This window comes from Trematomus bernacchii, unplaced genomic scaffold (genome assembly GCF_902827165.1).
Source record: "Trematomus bernacchii unplaced genomic scaffold, fTreBer1.1, whole genome shotgun sequence".
NCBI lineage: Eukaryota > Metazoa > Chordata > Actinopteri > Perciformes > Nototheniidae > Trematomus > Trematomus bernacchii.
The window spans coordinates 2792297-2812158 of NW_022987313.1; the positions used below are offsets into that span (position 1 = coordinate 2792297).

At 44.2% G+C, this 19862-nt stretch overlaps 1 protein-coding gene across 1 annotated transcript; it reads right to left on the reverse strand.

Moving 5' to 3' along the window:
* Window positions 1-575: 575 nt before the first annotated feature.
* Window positions 576-17172, reverse strand: LOC117476395 (SLIT and NTRK-like protein 3). Its single transcript, XM_034122941.1, has 7 exons — window positions 16920-17172; window positions 13900-14180; window positions 13453-13704; window positions 13112-13227; window positions 11925-12842; window positions 10157-10376; window positions 576-3087 (listed from the first exon to the last, which is right to left on the reverse strand). The coding sequence occupies exons 2-7, from the start codon at window positions 14113-14115 to the stop codon at window positions 1972-1974; spliced, it is 2838 nt and encodes a 945-aa protein (XP_033978832.1). The 5' UTR covers window positions 14116-14180; window positions 16920-17172; the 3' UTR covers window positions 576-1971.
* Between the last annotated feature and the right edge of the window lie 2690 nt (window positions 17173-19862).

The following is a 19862-nucleotide window of genomic DNA, read 5'->3' on the forward strand; positions in this document are numbered from 1 at the left end:
GAGCTACCTGTGTGTGGAGCAGCATATAGAGCAGCTTCTCTCTGCGTCTGTCCTGAGAGGCTGAGCTGACAGCCAGAGCAACGAAGAGAGGAAGAGAGGGAACGGGGGAAGCAAAGACAACAGTGAGGAGGAGAGGAATAAAAAGAGGAGAATAAAAGAAGAGAGCAAATCAAACCCAGAGATGAAAGCAGAGAGAAGTGAGCTGGAGGAAATCATTAAGAAAGAAACAGAGCAAGAGGGAGAGCAATTCACGACCTTGGCCTCGAGGCCACCAGCACCACATGTCCTTATTTTACAAATAGATTGTATTGATTCTATAGCATTAATGTGGTAGATTCCACACTATTAACTTATATCTCCGCCCTTTAGTGTGAAAGGAGCCCTTCAGGCTCAGCTCTCATCTGATCTCTCAACACGCTGCGTGGACAAGCTCACAGGCTTAGCATACCTCAGGCTGTTTTGTTCATGCACTTAAAAGCATGGAGACAGAGAGAGTGAGTGTGCATTTACGGGGGTCATGGCATGTGTGTGTGTGTGTGTCAATTTGTCACACAGAGCTACCATCGCAAGGTTTATTTTTTACGTAGCACCCTTTATTGTATTTCGTGGGTCGGCGGTAAGAAGGCTGAACCAGATGCAGAATCATCCTATACATTAATATAACATGATCCCTTACAGGAGAGCTTCAACACGCAAAAACTAAGAATAAATATATTCACAACTGCCTCTACTATTGTCAGGAGATGAAAGCATAAAAAGGTACCTCCGTAAAAGATAATAATCGATAGTTGATAGGAGTGTCTGTCTTTTTTTTTGACAAAAAAAATGCCTTTGCGTCCTGTAGGTTTTTTTGTCCATTGTTTTTTTTTTGCCATTCAATTTTCCTCTGAGAAATAATTAAAAATCAATACAGTAGCGTCTGTGCCGTTGGTCCGATGAAAGAAAACGGGGAGCAGAGGTCCATGTGGCCTCATTAAGTCTGGCTGATTAAGAAATCCAAAATGCATCCATTGCCACAAAGTCCTTCTGTTTGTCGGCTTTCCATTGATTTTTCTTGCATTCAAAAAAATAATCTCTGTATCCTTTCATCCAAAAAAACAGAACCTTTTCAAAATTTCACACAGCAACCAACTATTCCTGGATATGTCCCTCGTCTAGCCCTGTAGAAAATCAGCTGGATAAGCAAATTAAGTTAACTGGATGAGATGAAAATGAACTGAACTGCATACAAACAACTCCAATAATCGACTGGGTATATTATTATTTTTGGCTCATCCAGGGAATGCAATTATTCGGCGGCTTTGATTGGTTTCAGTCTCAGTCGTCCATCAGCGTCCCATCCGTTGGTAGTCAAACCTCTTTGTTTAGATAAATAGATCTGTATTCATAGAAAAATAAGCATTGACCACACTGCTGGCTGTTCATTGCTAAGGCACTTGGCTGTTTTTAGTCGTTTCTCTCACTCTCACGTTGTCTCTGTCGCTTCTCCATCTTACTGTGCTCCACACCTTCTGGCTGTCACAGTTTATGACTCTGTGTTTGATGTTGCAAAGAGCCGATATCATGAACACTGACGCCCACCAGCACACTGTCTCCTGCTCATTGTGGCGAGTAGAAAAAAAACAGAGCCTCGGTACTTTACGATTGTGAGGCGTAACAGAGAGAAAAAATTCTGTAGTAGCTGCAGCTGAAGTTTGGCCTCCAGGCAGAGATCTGGGATCAGCTAATCCTTTGCCAAATACCAACCTATACGCCAGTAGTAGGGGGGGGAATACAAAAACTGACCTCAGCTTGTTATCCAGGAATAAACATGTGTGTAGTGTAGTCCCGCTCTCCCACAGGCTCCTCTCAAAGCCACAGCAGCCTCTGTACAGGAGTCATTGTTACTGATGATTCATCGCCAGAGGGGGAGATGATGAAGAGACAAGAGAAGAGGGGTAGCAGGAAGAAGAGGAGGAGGAGGGGGGAGTTTTAAAACTGGTAGGACCTGTCCAACACCTCCATGTAGTCGGGTGTGATCCTCAGTCTGGCTCTCTGATCTCCCGCTCCCTGCTCGCTCTGACTGCTCCCGCCTGCCGTGGAGCTGCCGGTGGAGACCACCAGCGTCTGGTCGGGTCTGGCTTCCTGTTTGGAGTCTTGGGGGTGAGGGTAGCGGGGCGGGGGCCTCACGTATCTGTCTGGCAGGTCTCTGAACTCGGGAGCAGGGAGTCTGAAGAGGCAGTCCACCAGTTCCACCTTAGGGGTGGGGCCTTGGCTGTCGATCACCGTGGGGCAGAGCATGCCGTTCCCGTGGAGACTGGGCAGGGGTCCCATCGCTCCTGTGACGGTGTTGATGGGGGACGAGGACGCCTCTAGAGTCCACTCCCTCTCCTTCTCCGCTGCCGGGCAGTATCTTCCCTCGCTGTCTTTGGAAGCTGCAAACTGTGGCCGCTGCTTCACCTCCTGCTCCTCCTTGTAGATGGGGTTGCTACACATGTGGGGGGCTGCGGCCGGGCCGGGACCCTTTGACCCGGCCTCCGGGGGAAGGATGGTGTCGTAGACGTGGTTGTTTTCGGCCGTGGGCAGGGGCGGCGTCTCCGGGAGGCCGTGGTGATGGTGGTGGTGGTGGTGGTGCGTCTGCTCGGTGAAGATGCCACACTCCATCTGGATGCCCGCCAAGTCTACCTCTCCCTGGCGGCGGAACGGCAGCTTGTCCCTCCTCCTCAGGGCGTAGGCGATTAGTGCCGCCGCTGCGAAGAATGCCGACACAAACAACACCAGCAGGCTGAGCACTAACACCGAAAGAGGGATTGAATCCTTCCCCGGGGGGATCAGGGGGCCCAGCCCGGAGCCGGGGTAGCCCTCCGACACGCCGCTGGCTGCCCCCGTGGAGGTGGCTGTCTGCTCCTCCAGCCCCTCGTCCTCCGGGGGCTCCAGCTCGGGACACAGCAGCTCCATGGAGAGGGAGCGGAGGTCCACTCCTTTGGTCTTCTCCAGGGAATGGCAGACCACCTCTCCCACCACCACCACCGCGCTGAGACCCTCCAGCCAACGCTTCAGCGGCGCTGCCTCACAGCTGCACTCCCACGGGTTCTGCTGCAGGTCCACCTGGAGAAACACACAGCAACATAGCGCTTTGTCATTGTGTAATGCTCCACTAATTAACGCTCTGCCGTGCAATGCAAATTCATGAATCACTTTATGAATGTAAACAAAAAAATAGATAATATATCTGAGATGCTTGTGATATATCATGATATAGAGCACAGATATAAGCAACTTTGTAACCGTCTTGTGTTGAAGAATAATCCAGCAGCTGGCCCTCTAATAGGACGACAACAAGAAAAATTATGTGTTCTGCTACCTTCGCTTTTCACCAGCTAGAGTATATTGAAAATGAGTTTTTCTGCATTTGCATAATAGAGTACATCTCTCCACAACGACCAGCATTTTTTAATAATTTTTTGAATAATGCAGGTGTGGTAAAGTACTGATTAATGTAAATAATGTCATTATAGGGTCATCAAAATATTGAAGTGCTTACATTTCCTGAATGCCTGCGCACAGGCACAGTGTACTCTCAATAATGAACAACCGAGTAGTGACCAATTCAACTTGTACCACCACACAAGTGCTCTCTTTAAAACTCGTTCACACATGGAGCGGGTTATAGGAATATTTCAGTTTAAAATAAAGGCCACTCAGAGTTTACATAAGTGGTTATTGACAAAACTGGCAGGCAGGTTTTGTGTGACGAGTATCACGGCACTTTGTTTTCAACAATAGACGAGATGTAATGATGCAACTCTCCCCTGTGCTATAATCCAATAGGTACGGGCGTAAATCCATTTTCTCATTGCAAGCTATTGATTGCGTGTCCTAAAAACAAACTCAAATATTCACTTTGCCACATTTTGAAAAGGGTAAAGTAGATTATGCACAAAGGGAATCACTCACATCTCGTTGCATTGTCTGCAGAACTAATCTGTTCCATATCTTTAGCAACGACATTGGCAATGAAAGCTGATATTCTCTCTCTGTCACATTTCCAAGAAGCTTGCACAAATGTTGTCATGCTAATTTGGTTAGGCCAACTCCCAGGCTTGCAGAAATAGATGGATGCCTTTTGAGATGATTCAGCATTGCTGTTGTGGGAGCAACTGTATGACTACTTCCCCATGCATCACGCTGAACAACAGGATGCCCCGCCACTTTATTGGAGTAAGCCCACTGTGGGCTTTTGTGTGGCTTTGATAATGGCATAATTGCAACTGGAGAGTGAGTAGAAACAATACTCTGCCGCAGTTTTAACTCTTGAACACTTCCACTATATAATAAAAGGTCCATTGAAAGCGCAGTTTTCCGTGTTTCAGAATCATTGTGGCGCTGTAAATCAGCTTGAATGAACACAAGGTGACATTTTGAATAAACAAGGTACGACCGAAATGTCAGCTTGTTTTTTGTTTTATAACTTTCATAACGACAATCCTCCATCTGGTTGAAATTCTTGAAGCATTTTATTCCAGGTATTGTTTGCTTTCACATAGATCCCAGGGGCTCTATACCCCTTCTCTTTTGGAAGCATCTGCCCAACATGTCTAACACCGTTTACAATTTATACGCCTGGTCACCTAGTGTGCGATTTGCTGTCAACTTGTCAATCAAAGCTCTGTTTTGAACGCAAATTATAGACCCTCAGTTGGCCCGACAGGTGCTGGTGGAAGGGGGAAATTTGAGTGCATGAAACCATGTTTTTTGGTAAAAACTAAGCTTTTTAGTAACAGTATGTTAATGGCACTGTATCATTATCACACAGTAAACATGGCATTCTTGTGGTTAAAGCAGCCACATGAGTCTTGTTTAAAATGTTTTCGAGTTAAACATTCACTCTTGTGATGCTTCTTGTTATCATATTCAGAAAGAAATTCATGAGAAATACAAAAAAACCCTCTTTTGTCAGAAAATATATTCATGCTGATTTAAATAATGCCATCAACTTTGGATGAAAACTGCCATGCTTTAGCCGCAGAGGAGTACATTTTGCTCTTGTGGGTTTTTATCATTATGACGAGATCAAAGATCAAGCAATAATTGTCCAAAATTGACTTGAAAGCCATACAAAAAAAAAATCACATCATGAGAGAAATTCAGGATGTTCTCAGCGTCAGTCGTCTGTCATATAATTGATCACTTTGCCCAAATTGCTGAAATATCCTGTCAGTCATCAGAATTGCTCCAGTTAGTTCACAGAACTATAGTCAATATAAGCAGGTTTTGGAAGTTCTGGTGCAGGGATTTTGCTGAAGTCTCTGGTGAGAAGACGGCCCTGAGCTTCAGCTTGCCAAGCCTTCTCCATACTGATGAATGTGTTTCATTGTCTTCTGAATAATACACAGAGCCAAAATGAAAAGAGTGCATTAGAAAATAATCTGCAGTATACGCTAAAATCTATTATTGGAAACCTGTCTTCATGGGATACGTTATACATACGAAGCTAGAGAAATGCGTCAAAAGCAATTCACTCACGGACACTTGCTATGTTGGATTTCATCTGTCTCTGATGTTGAGTGCATTTAAGGAGAGTTTTTTTGTCTATTTCTGAAGTGTTGTAATTTACTTTCATAGTGTACTCACACTCCCGTTGCCTGCCTCGTCGACTTCTACCTCAGATAGTGATTTCCCACAACAACCCCTTGGGAGGGGGCATGAACTTGTTCTATCCAGCGGTTTGTGTTTCATGTAGGTAGAGAGAGAGAGAGCGGTAGTAATAGCAAAGAGCAAAGAGCAAGAGTTTCTGGTCCATTGAGGCTATTGTCAGTAGAGAAATTGGCATCTCTGCCTCTGTGTGATTGCCGAACATCAGTGCAACATGGCGAGTCTGGAAAGATACCCTTGATCTTTTATTCTGAGGGAAAACAAACACTGACTTTTAATGCTGCTGTATCATATATCTGGACTCTGTGTTTGAAGTGTGCCGAAAGATGCTATGGGAAGTATGTAGACATGACTTGCAAAGTGTGTATACCGTGTTATCTGCAGACACATACACAACTGATCCACTAAAAGAGGCCAGGAACATTTCGTAATTTGTAAGTAATCCATTTTTCACAACTGCTACTATGTCAGTATAGGGCTGACCAATACGCCAATATTACAGTGTGTTCCTTCTCTATGTATGTTTTAAATACTTTATAAAATTGTTGTGGTAACCTGTTTTAACAAATCCTAACATAAATTGACTAAAATCAGTCACAGCACTGCATGTGAGTGCATTTATCTCAGTTAAAATGCTTTCAACTTCTAATTCAACATATTCATGTAGAAATCAAACTGCAACACTAAGTGCAATATTAATCATGTCTATATTATGCAACCCTAAAGATAATTTAAAATAATTAATTGAGGTTATTACTATACGAGTGAGAAAAGCCTGCCTTATTTTGCAGGAAAGATCATCTCATAGTGAAACATATTGCTGTAAACTGGCTCTATTGGCATTTACTCAATAATACCATCTTCCCTCCTGAAATAGAAAATACATTAGTATGCCTGCCAGATGACTGGTCAAATTCCTGCTAAAAGCCTGGTATTTCAGGGGGCTTTTATTGAGGTAATGTATTTAGGTCTAAACACCTATGGTGGCCGGTTTTTGCTGCGCTGTGCACATTCAAGTGAAATACTGGCTGACATTATGAAAAAATGTATGAGTCGTTTTCACTGCATAAACATATCCACTGGTTTAGAGTGTGTAAACAAACCGACTGAAAATAATGGCCAGATGTGAAGAGGCAAGGGTTGCACTGACAAGTAATCTCTTAATAGAATTATTAGATATGATCTGCTGAGGACGTTCATGGTGTTAATTAACTCCATTACCTGGCTATCAGCTGAGTTTTAGACTTGAATCAATGTTAATATCATTAAGCACATGCCCTTCTCAACGTCATTTGAATGTCCTGGCTACTGGATTGCAACTTGAACAGCATTGCTAATGCTGAATAATAGCTTCAATAGCAAGACTCCTCTGCTAGTCTGATAACAGAAAGTAGAGTTTTAACTTTCACATAGTAAAATGTATTAAAACTAGAATTCTAATACAGTTTTGTCAAAGATGCATGTCAAAGACTATAGTGTTTTATTTTCTTATTGGCTACTCCTTAATATTTGAGAGTTTAGTTGGCTGTTAGTAAAAAAACGGGAGCGTATCTGTGTCCCCAAGATTAACATCCTCTTATTACACATTAATATTAACATCCTCTTAATATTACACATTAATGTCACATTTCAAGGGTCTTAGGTTCCCAGCAATGTTCCTTGAAGTTACATTTAAAATCACCAACATACAGCTTTCTTTTGGCATACTGATGTCACACTCCTTGAAACCTTTGGACTCTTGCACTTGTGATAGATTTAGTTTTTGTAGTAGTTTGGTTTTCTTTTGACATTGATACCTCCACAGTGACAGTCCCAATTGCTACCACACTGGAAAGGTCTATCTCCCTTCAAGCGTTTGCAATTCAAACTGCGAAGAAAGCCCATACCAATTTCATACAGTGCTATTTTATATCACGAATGTAGGACCATGGAAACATAGGGATGACCCCCTGAACAAAGTAAAAAACTAGACTTTAACAACCGTTTATAAGGGTAATGGCTCAGCAGCCTTCCACGTGAAACTGACTTATAACATTTTGATTGTTTCTGTAGCTTTTACTGTCTTTCAATAAGCTTTTAAACAGGAAATTACGTACTATGCAGCTCCACTGCTGAAAGCCAATGACTGGGTGAGTGACATTGAATGAATGTGATTGAATTGAGTACCGTCTGTTTAGCGCAAAGATTAGGGAGCGGTGCATATAACCCCACACAGACCCCGATAACAAGAAACATGATTTCTTTTTTTCTTAACTTTAAACTAATTAGATATAATGTAAAGCAGGGTCTGAAATTAACATAGAAATTGCTTCAAAACACATTCATATTTCTTAATATAAAAGGCATATATTATAGGAATTACACCATGGTGGCAGGTGACCTGAATATTTCTCCGGCCTACGTTTACCCTGTGTTTGGCAGGTGGCAGGTGTTAATTTCATTGCCTGATGTAAACAGCGATTTTGTTACCTATGAAAACAGCCGGGGTAGCTGTTTCACTGTTTCCAGTGTTTATGCCACAGCAATAAGCTGCTGGCTGCAGTCTCATATTGAACAGACATATATGAGAGTGGTATCATCATTCTCATCTAACTCTGCAAGAGAGCAAATCACTGTTTGTTTCCAAAATGTCAAACCATTGCCCTTAAAGATTAGTTCGTATTAAGTCAGATTAAAACAAAAACTGATAATCAGGTGATTACGAGTTGTGCAGTCCTGTCAATCTGGCCCTCTGGTGAATCTGTGTGGTTTGTAGGCTTTCTGCAGTCTGCATTGTTTCTCTATCTGACATTATTCGAGGTGATATGTTGCTGTAGGCAAGATTTTTCATTTCAGATGGCAATAATGAGAGTAAGCTGCACTACACAACATGTGCATTTACTGAGAAAGCCTTGTTTATATGAAGTGTACATGTTTCTAGCATAGACTCATATTGTGATGCACCTTCATTTTGTAACATTCTCATTATTGTTGTTTTTAAAGGTAACACTATTTAGCTCTTTAACAATTAATTAACAAATTTAATTTTCTCAAAAACGGATACAGCAACAGAAAAACAGCAACATAGGTCTTTTTCAAAATAACATGGATGTAAGTGGGTGTAGCTGATAATCCCGCTCTTGATGTTGGCTTTGACTCTAAGCTATATGTGCTACTGCTTTATGAGATTTTTTTTACCGCCCCTGTAAACTTCACCCTGCTCCCATCTGTGTTACCCTTTGATTTCACAGTGCAAACTCTGGCTCCAAAAACACACGTCGGCGCCCAGAAATCCCACTTTCCGAGCCTCCAAAAGGCCAGCAGTAAGTCAACAGGTGATATCATTGTCACATTTATTTTTTCTGCAGTCCATGGTTTGCGCTAATGTGGCTTTGTCATATGAATAACAACCCTGGTAAATGAATGAATTCAATTACCGTGCTGCAGATTTTGAGCTCTACAATGGTGATACAGCTGGGCTTTATGAATATGGCCCGGTGCACTTCCATTTGGTGAATGCTTTAATGCTCTTGGTCTTCAGAGGCGTATAGCGGCACAAAAACACAATACACTTCTACACGGTTCCTCCAGCTGCATAAACCACCGTCGTCCTTCCCCTGAGCAAACATTTAGAAACAGCCTCTGAACTGCCAGCCTCACCCACACTAGCTAGGATTGGGACTTTTTCACAGAGAAAAGTCAAACCGGAATTCACAATGACATTCAGGCTAATCCACACCCACCTTAGCTAATTCTACTCCGGCTGCCTAAGAAAAGCCTGGTACAGTACATTTGCTGAAGTGAGAGGAGGCAGGATGGAAAATGTAATACCTCGGTCCTTATCGGCGCATTGTGTACAGCTACAGTCCCATCATTCTGCAGTTAAGTGTGCGAGGTACGGTCTAACACAAACAGTGAATTTACCACAAACTGTAGTAGGAAAAATGTTATTTACAAAAAGGTGCCTTAATTACAACCATGCTCAAAAACTTGAGGGGTTCAGCTTTCTCCAGTTTAGTTACTGATTTATTAAGACCACTTATGCAAATCGAGTCAATTGCAATTTTCCAATTAGAATACCTGAGGCGCAACCAGAGTCCCACATGCCACAGCAGCGCTCTCAAAACAACAGACGATGCATGATGGCGGAGGAAACTGCAGCTGTGCCAGAGGCCAGGAGATCAGGAGGCTGACAGAAGTTTCAGAAGATTGATTCAGCTTCTTCTGTTTAGTTCATCAAGCTGTGATAATATTATGTGTCTCGGAAATCTATTAGTTCTTTTAATCTCATCGGCTGACATTCAAAATAAACATACCCTTCTATAATTAGGCCTATTTCAATCATCTCCATGTTTCACCCTGCCACTGTCAGTCACTAATTAATGCCTGTTATTTGGCGTGAATCTGCTAAAAGCTTCATGCCAGGTATGTGAGTCATTTACACACCAGCAGGTTAGCAGACCAGGATCATTTTTTGGAGCATCCTCCCGCAGCGAAACCCCCTCAAAACGCTCAGCGAATAAAGTCGAATGTTTGTACCGACCTGTCGCAGTCCGGTGAGGTGTTCCAGCACGCCCTCCATAGGAAGCAGCAGAAGGTGGTTGTTTCTCAGATTGAGTCGAGCCAGATTAACTCCAGAAAACACACCGAGCGGGAGGCTCTGCAGCAGGTTGGCGTTTAGGAACAACAGCTGCAGGGACGGCATGGAGTTGAAAGTCCCAGGATCTATCTGATGGATCTCGTTGTACTCGAAATAAAGGTACCTTAAAAGACAGAAAAAGACAGTCACTCAAGATTAACTGTGGAAAGAGGAGGACAAGTGGTGGAGATGTCATGTTGAATAAAACTACATCAGTAGTTCATGATATCTGACATTAAAGATACATCAATATAATATCACACATTCTTTGTGTTGTATAAAAAAGTAGTTATTAATTGAAGCACAGTATGAATGTTCTCGATTTGTTTTAAAGTATAATTTACCTCTCTTGCATCTCAGCATGATAATAATACACACATAATCTGTTTCATATTTAATACTCCATAATTCCATATATTTTGAATATATATATATTTGTATATTTGTATATATATATATATATATATATATATATAATATCTGTATGTATATTTTGTATTTTGACATGTATATTTTATATTTTATTTTATATTTTATTTTATTTTATTTCTATTCTTGTATATTTTGTTTTATTGTAAAATGCCTTTTATGCTGCTGTAACAAAAACAATTTCCCAATTTGGGATCAATAAAGTACGATCTATCTATCTATCTATCTAACATAATTGAATATTTATGTAAAGAAGTCACAACAGAAATGTGATTTAGTGTGCACTTTTCACTGCTGATTACCTGATCAGTGTCAAAATGATATTGTATAATTTCCCACTGATGACTTCTCACACTAGTCTTGGCTAATGCCTAATCATTATGTCCAATTTAAGGCATTTTTCAATTTTCTCGAGATTCCAATAATAGAAACTCAGTGGGAATTAAGAGAGGAATTAAATATGACGGAAGACTTTTCCTTGCTAGTTATCAAATATACTTTGATTGCTGTAATATTCTTAAATGACTTATTGCTTACAAAGTCCCTAACAAAGGCTAAGGAGGTTAAAGGAAGACTTTTTGAACATCCCGAGGGAATCTTTATCATTGATAAAAAGTCAAATGAATATGTCTGAACCTCATCTTGAAATAGAGAGACAGTGGAGCTGAAAGGCTAAATAATGTTTTTAATACGATCGGATTATGCAACTAACCTTCTTTTTCTTAAGGATGAAAGTTGACCTGCTGTCAGAATCAAACACTCACCGCTCACCAAATAAATAGACTTACTGACAGATGATATTTGCTGTATACATTAATTGAAGAGGATTTATTTTTGTAAGCCTAATCTGACAATGATACATATGCATCACTGTAAACACATTCCTGGCACCATCCAGACGTCTCACCCCCTTATTAACACTTCTGTATGCAAATACGAAAGAAAAACATTCATTTTCCCGTTGTCACTCATACACCTCGAGTGAAGCATGCCATCAGTCAGCGTGACAAACTCCTAAAAGAGAAAGGACACCTCTTCATTTCAATCAAATCCCTGCACAATGGTAATCAAAATGTTCTGCTCCGTGCGATGCCTGTATCGCAGTGAATTTCCTCAGACTTAAAACAAATATCTAAATACCTGAGCTGACATGTGGTTAAGGTATATGAATTACTTTGAAGTGCGATGAAGGGGAACGTGCTTGAAATGCTATGAATGATGTAAAAAGACAAAGAAATCCTACCTCAGATCCTGCAGCCCCAGGAACATGTGGGGGCTGAGCCTCTCCAGGTTGTTCCCGTTCAGGTAGAGGCTCCGTAGAGTGGGGAGGCTGGAGAAGGCCCCCTCCTGGAGGTACGAGATGCGGTTGTTCCCCAGGTGAAGCAGGTCGAGGCTGGAGAAATTCCAGAAGTCCGTGCTATAGATCCTCTGGATTAAGTTTCCACTCAGGTACAGCTTGCGGCCGTTGAGGGGCCGAGGTGTGAGCTGGGAAACGTTGAGGAAGCCGCTCTCCTTGCAGTTGACGGTTAGACCCAGGTCGGAGATGTGCAGGTTGCAAGTGCAGCCCAGGGGACAAATGATGGGGATGGGGGGTCGTGTCTGGTAGCCAGCCACGGGGGGATTCTGGTTGGGCATCAGACTGCGAGTGGGGGATGTCTTGGAGGGTCGAGGCCTTTTAGTGGGCCTCGGTTGCCTCTCTTTCTTCTCCGCTGAGGAAGAGGAGGACGAAGTGGAGGAGGTGTGCGTGTTCTGGCGGCCGTGGACCATGGAGGAGGGTTTAGTGGGCCGGACCCGCCCCGGATGGGAGTTGGGTTTAGAGTTTGGGGGTAAATGTTGGGGCTGTGATCCTGCTGACGGTCCACCCCCTTCGGTTTGTATCTCTTTATCCGGGAGGTCAGCGCACAGCTCCTTGCGGGGAATTTCCCTCAGGTCCTTGCCGTGAAGGTGGAAGGGATATTCGCAGGTAACGTCCCCGACGACAGCCGTGTAGGGGATCTGACCCAGCCACTGCTGGAGCTGCACCGCCTCGCAGCCACAGTTCCAGGGATTCTCCTCCAGCTGCAGCTCCATCAGGGAGCGCCCGACGTACTCCAGGGTCCCAGCATATGCCAGGCTCTTCAGACGGTTTCCCCGCAGGTCCAGATGAGTCAGAGACACAGATCTAAAACAGAAGGAGTAGGGGGATAGTAAGCTAGGTTAGATGAAAGGACAATGTGATAGTAAGTGAAAATAATGGTTTCACACTTTCTACTGCTAAGAACTCTTTCTATCTGACGATTAATCCGCCTTTTATGATACGAAATAGTTTGCCAGAGAAACATGAGTTCAACAAAAAGTACAGACTGGCTAATTGTGTCTGACGCGGATATTTCTACAGATCCATCCCTGCATAATGTAATAACTTTGCAGAGAAATAATAAAGAATCTAACCTGAACAGATGAGCAGGCAATATGGGGATCAGGTTGTCGTTGAGGATGAGAACCCGGAGCTTGTAGAGGAACCTCAGAGCACCGCTGTCGATTCGTTTGATCACGTTGTAGTCAGCCTGCAGGTATAAAGAGAAAATGTGATGATCATATAATTGCTGCAATTGGAAAAATAGGCTGAATGCAGCAGGAAAAGCTGAGGCACTCTGCTTTTGAAACTGCACAGATATCTTAAGAACCTGCTAGCGAATAACTCTCATATATTATATTCTTATCTTGGGGCAAATTTGTCAATTATCCCATCACTCATGTGTCCTCAACATGGTTTATCTACTCCAGCCTACCTGGAGGTATTCCAAGGCCTCCAAGCCAGCGAAGGTGTCGTTTCTGAAGACCTCCAGCTTGTTCTCGTGGAGGTACAGGCGTCTGAGTTTGGCCAACCCGTTGAAAGCTCCCACTTTGATGTCCTGGAGTGCATTGTTGCCAAGGTTTATCGACACTGCGTTGCCAAGGTGCTGAAACCCGTTGCTATAGAGACGCCTCAGAGAGTTCCTCTGGATGTTGAGTTTAAAAGGGCGGACCCATGACTGTGACACCTGAATGATTAATTAGAGGTCTGATTAGTTATCTTATTAATTACATGAATCCAACAGTTAGAAACAGCCATAAGCCACATTAGAGACAGGATATTAGACTTGGAGATACGGTATGATAATGAGATAAATGTCAGCGCAATAAAGTGCAGAGCAGTGCAGTTCCACGTGACGGACAAGAACGAACAGTCGTCATACCTGGCTGACATTAGTGAAGCTCCGCCCATCGCAGTGCACGTGCAGCACGCCTTCTTTGACCTCGCACGTGCACGGCTCGAAGCACGGCTCGTCCACTTCCTCCTCCGAGTTGTCCACCAGAGGAGTGTGTGTGGAGGTGGGGGTAGGGGTGGGGGTGTGTGACGCCCGGGACATACACACACACCCCAGGGCCACTGCCAGAGCGACCCACTGCATCCTCCTGCTTCTCCCTCTCAGCTCAGCAGCCTGGGGCTAAAGCCCGGCATCGGCCCCTCACCGCACTGCGTGGAGCGGCACGGCACATACATTCACACACACACAGGCACATACATTCACACACACACACACAGGTACATACATGTACACCCACCCACACAGACACACACATACACAAGATTAAAAGAGGGCAAACAGGCAGGGAGGCAACAACAAAAGTCAGTTCAGGATGAATCAGATTGATGATACATCAGAAGCATACTAAAGCAGTCAGAAATAAAAGTTAAATTACACAGACCCGAGCGCCACGGGGAAAGAATTACATTACATCGGAATAATGATGTATAGGCCAACTGGAGGCCACAGTATGCAGTGATATGAGCAGAGCCATGGTAAACATATGTAAGATGCATTAAGCATAAGAAAACACAGCTTTGGATCCACAGGGCTCATGAATGCATGGAACATTGATATAAAAACAACACGCTAACAATCCCTCAGCTTCTTCAACACTGCTTTTGCATTAAAGATTCAAATACTGACATTGAAAATCTCAAAACAAAGGTAAACATGTGGGCTAGGCCACCTGTGAATCACATGTTACCATTTTCAGAGTGGCTTTTTGGACAAGTGAATTGGGGAAGGTTGTAATGAATATATTCATCTGTACTCTCAAATGCCCGGTGAAGCTGAAATGTCACGCATGTTTTGTTTGTATGCAATATGAATATGGGCAGATGCAAATCAGATTCATAATGCTTCTGTCTAATGAACTGCTCCATTTAATAAGATGAATGGCAATCAGAGAACAGAAGGATGAGGCACGAAAACCCCCATATTATCAATCAGCAGAATATGTTAGGTTATCAACAGCCATCGAGTCCTGTCATAATCATTATTGTGGTAATGACAGTGGAGTGAAAGCGTCGCTGCGAATCCAAACTCTTCAAAATGTTCAAAAGGGCTGATGTGAAGGCAGCGAGATGACGGGCAGGAACATGAACTGATGCTGATAGTGATGGTGATGGTGATGGTGGGGATGCCACTGCTGTAACAACAACATGAGTACAGAGTTGCAGTGCTCCGTGGAAACAAAAATCAACAACAACAAAAACTGAGATATGAGTCTTGCATGGGGATATTTCCTCTCAAGTCTTACTGGGATCTAAATTGGATAAAGCATCTCGATCTGCTGTTGAACACTGTCGTGCGAAATGCAATAATGATCATCATGGTATGGTAGCTGTAATCATACAGCAATAATCTAGCATCAGCGAGTTAGACAAGGAGGCAGCAGTGAAAACACCACCGCCCGGGAGAGGAAGAGCAATCACAGAGATGATTATGACAACGAAAAAAGATGAAGGGGAGAGGTGAAAATGAGAAGAGGAGGAGGAGGAAAAATGGGAACAAGGTGAAGGAATGGAGCAAAGGAGAGACAGACAGATAAAGGAAGAGTAATGGGCAGAGAGTAGGTGCAAAGGAAGAAGAAAACGGGTGAGGTGGGAGAGAGGAGTGGGATTGCATAAGCAGTAAGAAGTCAGTCAAGACTGCCACTCAGGATGAGAGCTCACAGTGAAACAGCTGAAATCTGATATTGATTACATCAAAGCCCTTCTCTCGCCCTGCACACAATGTACGCCTATAGCTCACAGAGAAAACAGCGCCATAGCCAAGTTACATGTGTGTGCGTGGTGAAAACAATGTGAGAAAAGGTCAAACCATATCTTAAAAGTGTGCTTTCAAAGCCTGCCAAGTACAGAAACAGGTAGCTGGACACGTGAGGATGAGTGTGAGCTTTCATAACAAAAACCAGAGCAGTGCTGCAATACTTGTTGGAGTATACAACAATTAAAGCACAAGGAGAGGCATACAAAAAAAAGCATGTTTTCTTCTTAACACGACAACAATACACCCAAGTGTTTTAGAGCATGTAAGCTTCAAACACAAAGAACACAGGACAATCTAGGCCAACGTGCTCAATAGTGTTTGACAAATTGGAAAACGATACAGAAAACAACCCATTCAGAGTCCCAGTAGGTCTTCGTATTTGTCAAAGGAAATGCATTGTTTATTACTGGGCCCGAAGCCCCCCGTATGGCGGAGATCAATAGTGAGTCCAGACAGACCACTGGGATCCCTCCTGTTAAATTCTGCTTTGGTGGATGGCTGTCTCTCCTTAATAAAAAGAAACACAGTCAACACTCAAGGTTCTTTCTTCAATCAGCCGAGTGGACTAGTCAGCAGTCGGCATAGCTCTGCATCATTAGGGCAACAAGAAAGGAGAGGACTTATGTGTTGAGTGGTGACAGCACAGCAGAATGTAAAACTCGGTCCGTCCATCTGTCTGTCTGTCATGTCCATCTGAAAACAGGCCGGACACAGGTGTGGCTTCTCTCCCAGTGTTTCTTCAGACTTTTTTCCCCTCTCTCTTCTCCTCTAGACCTGCACACTGACGCAAGCGAACCAGAGAGATGACGGTCACCGCTTATTCCACGCCATATTATTCATGTCACATAATTCCAGTGTCTACCTCTCCGTCCTCTCTGTCCGTCAGAACACACAGAGCCTCAACCAAGCTCCACGCTTTTTTACATGGGCCCCTGCTCCCAGCACAGACCCGCACAGGCAAAGCAGCATCACACATCAAATGCACGGGGCTATCAGCCTGGATAGCCCACAGCCCTCCAAGAAAATCAATTAGCCCCTAACATTACAGCACACAAATTGTAATAGTTAGTAGAATTAAAGCATGACCAATTAAACAGCCTATAGTCATTAACAGAAGCTATTAAGACATTTACCAGGCTATGTATGAAAATCCTTGGCAGAGTAACGCAATCCAATTGCATTCCCCATTGTCTGTCTCTCCCCGGCAGCCTCTCTGATCCACACAGCGACGCTTAGCAGAGCAGGGATGCGGGTAATACTCACTCAGTCCGCCGCCAAAGAATTAGGGAACGACCGAGAAAACACTTTAGAGGCTGACTGTCGACATGTCGTTCACATTCAGCCGCACTCTTCTCCCTCTCTCTCCTCTCCTGTAGCGGCTCAGGCGGATGGGGAGGGAGGGGGGGCAGAGCACGGGGAGGGAGGGGGGGACGTGATAAGACTGCAATGAGGTGGAGGATAAAAACCGGGAGAGAGAGGGAAAGAGTGAAAAAAAAGAAAAGAACCCCGATTGGCTTTAGGATGCAGGTCGGCTTCTCCACAATGCAGCCCGGGGGAGCTGCGGCTCTGGACCGCTGGACAGGCGGGCGATACGCGGAGTTGCAGCCTGCGTGGAGACACGGAGAAACCTCTCTTCATCTCAAACACAACTGGGTAATTCATAGAGGAGAAAGGAGAAGAAGAAGAAGAAGAAGAAGAAGAAGAAGGGGGGACAGGCGGGGCCGGAATTGATCATGCAATAAGGCGGCGCGAAAGTGCTAGTTTGTATATGAGGCGCGGGGTGGCTTCCTCCAGTTACTTCCTCATCTTTAAACACATTACAGAAGACCATAGTCACACACAATGGGCCCCATAAACTTTCTCCTCACGTGTGCAGTGCCCCGACTGTTCAGCTATACCGACAATAATTTATAATCTCATTAGTTTATTCATCTCTCCTCTTGCCCTTAAGCAGCGACGGATTTCGTGAAAACCGGTGTGTGTTACCATGGCGACTCGTGCCAGCTGGAGCAAGCGAGCACGCAGTCGGGAAAACGGTGGTGACTTTTTATGAAGAAAACAGTAGAGATTACAGGGAGGCCTGGTCGGATGCATCAAAACACCTGTCTCGCCAAATGGAGGTGGTGGGCGCAACAGATGCCGTGGAGATTGAGAGCAATGAAGCCCACCATCAAAACTGAATGCAGCTTTAGCCCAATAAGTGCCTGCTGCTACATCAATACTGCCTCTAAGTGGCAGGTGTGCCCCCTTGTGAAGTCTAGGGGTCCCGGGAGGACCAATAGCAGGGTCTCCATCAAGGACACCATGGTGCCACGGTGTTAAAAACAAGCATTCAGAAGCGTTTCAGTCAGCCGGTTACATGGCTATAGGAAAAGATTTAATAACAACATGTCTTCCACATTACTCTGCCGAAAGTTCAATTTTCAGTTCAATTTCACATTGATTTCAGCGTGCATTAAGGTGAATCACCTTGAGGAAATGGAGAGGTGCATCTCTGCCTCACACACTCTATCTCTCCTTCCTCTCACACACACTCTCTCTCTCTCTCCTTCCTCTCCCTCCTCTACCTACACCCCCCTGTACCTCTCCCTGCAGCAGTGGAGGGGAAAGCTCTCCCTGGAGATTCCTATCTGAAACAACAGTAACAGAGACGGTTCCAGTAATATCAGGAAGATGTAGATGATGGTTATAGATTTCAGGGCTCTCAGGTGCATTAGGCTGTATTACAGCTTCCCCACAAGGCTACTTAATGCTCTCTTGCAATGGAAACAGGATGGCAGTTGCTGGGCATGTATGCACAACCACATGTACACATGCATTTGTGTAGATTGCCTACACGGACAAATGTATACATTCAAGTCACTTCAAACATGCAGGGTTGCAGCTGATGTTTAACAAATAAGGTTTTTGGCACTGAGATCAGCTCTGCGATTGGTGCTGCTAGATCTGTGGCAGGGGTAATGTGATCCCAGACCTGAGGCTATATCGTCTACAGTGGCCGTGACGGAGTATCTGGGAGAAAAACACTCTCTTTCCTCACCGTAGTGTTGTCGTTGAACCGTGGAAGCTCCCTAAATTAAGAAAACAAACGGAGAGGAACAGAGAGAAGATGGTTATCAGGCACCATCAGATACCTTAGCGTCTGTTCTCCAGGGGCAGGAGGCGCTCCGAGCACATAAAGCACTTTTTTGGAGCATTGACGGCGCCTCTAAAGTAGGGGATCTATTTATACTGGCCTAGTGCTGTCTGTGGAGCTGTCCAGTGCTGAAATGGATGGGGATTCATGCTGTTTCACTTCAGCCACTTCTCCTTTCTTCCTCCTCCGCTTTCTGCTTCTCCAAAGCCTTTTCCTTTCTCTCAACTGAATTATTTCTGTCAGATCATACGCAGATTTCTTCTATTTCGCTCCCCTTTATTCCTTTCTCCATTCCCCTCTTTACTTTCACTTTGATTCTCCTGTGGGCTCTTGTCAATTCCGATTGGTTTACATGCCATTCTCTCTTTGATTTCCTCCCTTTTGTTTTTCTCCCCCTGCTCACTCCTTCTCTTCCACTGTGGACACATTGCAGGAAGTGGTGGTCATCTCGTTTTTGCAGCTCTCTCCAATTATGCTTTTGTTCCCGAGACATCCACCGGGACTGGCTTGCATGCGTGATTGCACACACACTCAAGACTTGAGGACAAGCAGACAAACTGACAAGAGCAGGAACGTGGTTTGCTCCACTCCCCTGCCAATGCATGGGTCACAAAATCTCCTTAAAGCTACACGTTGTTCACATACTGTTGCGCTGTCCCTTAACACGTGTTTCGGTTTCTTTGGGGCCCTCACTGCCCCTAGTATCTAGTTACTCAGTGGGATGAGGCAATCAGAGAGGCAGGCAAGGGCATCATGCACTCTGTGGGAAAGAGTAGAAAGCAAGTGGAAGAGAGCAGGGCGGAGAGGGAAATAAAAGGCTAGTTGTGGGAGAGAGTGAAAGGGAGACAATGAGCATTGGGAGTTTGGGGGTTTGTGAGGGCTGGCTGAGATGTGTGGTGAAGGGAGAGGGGAGAGGAGCCAACAGATAGAGGGGGTAGAT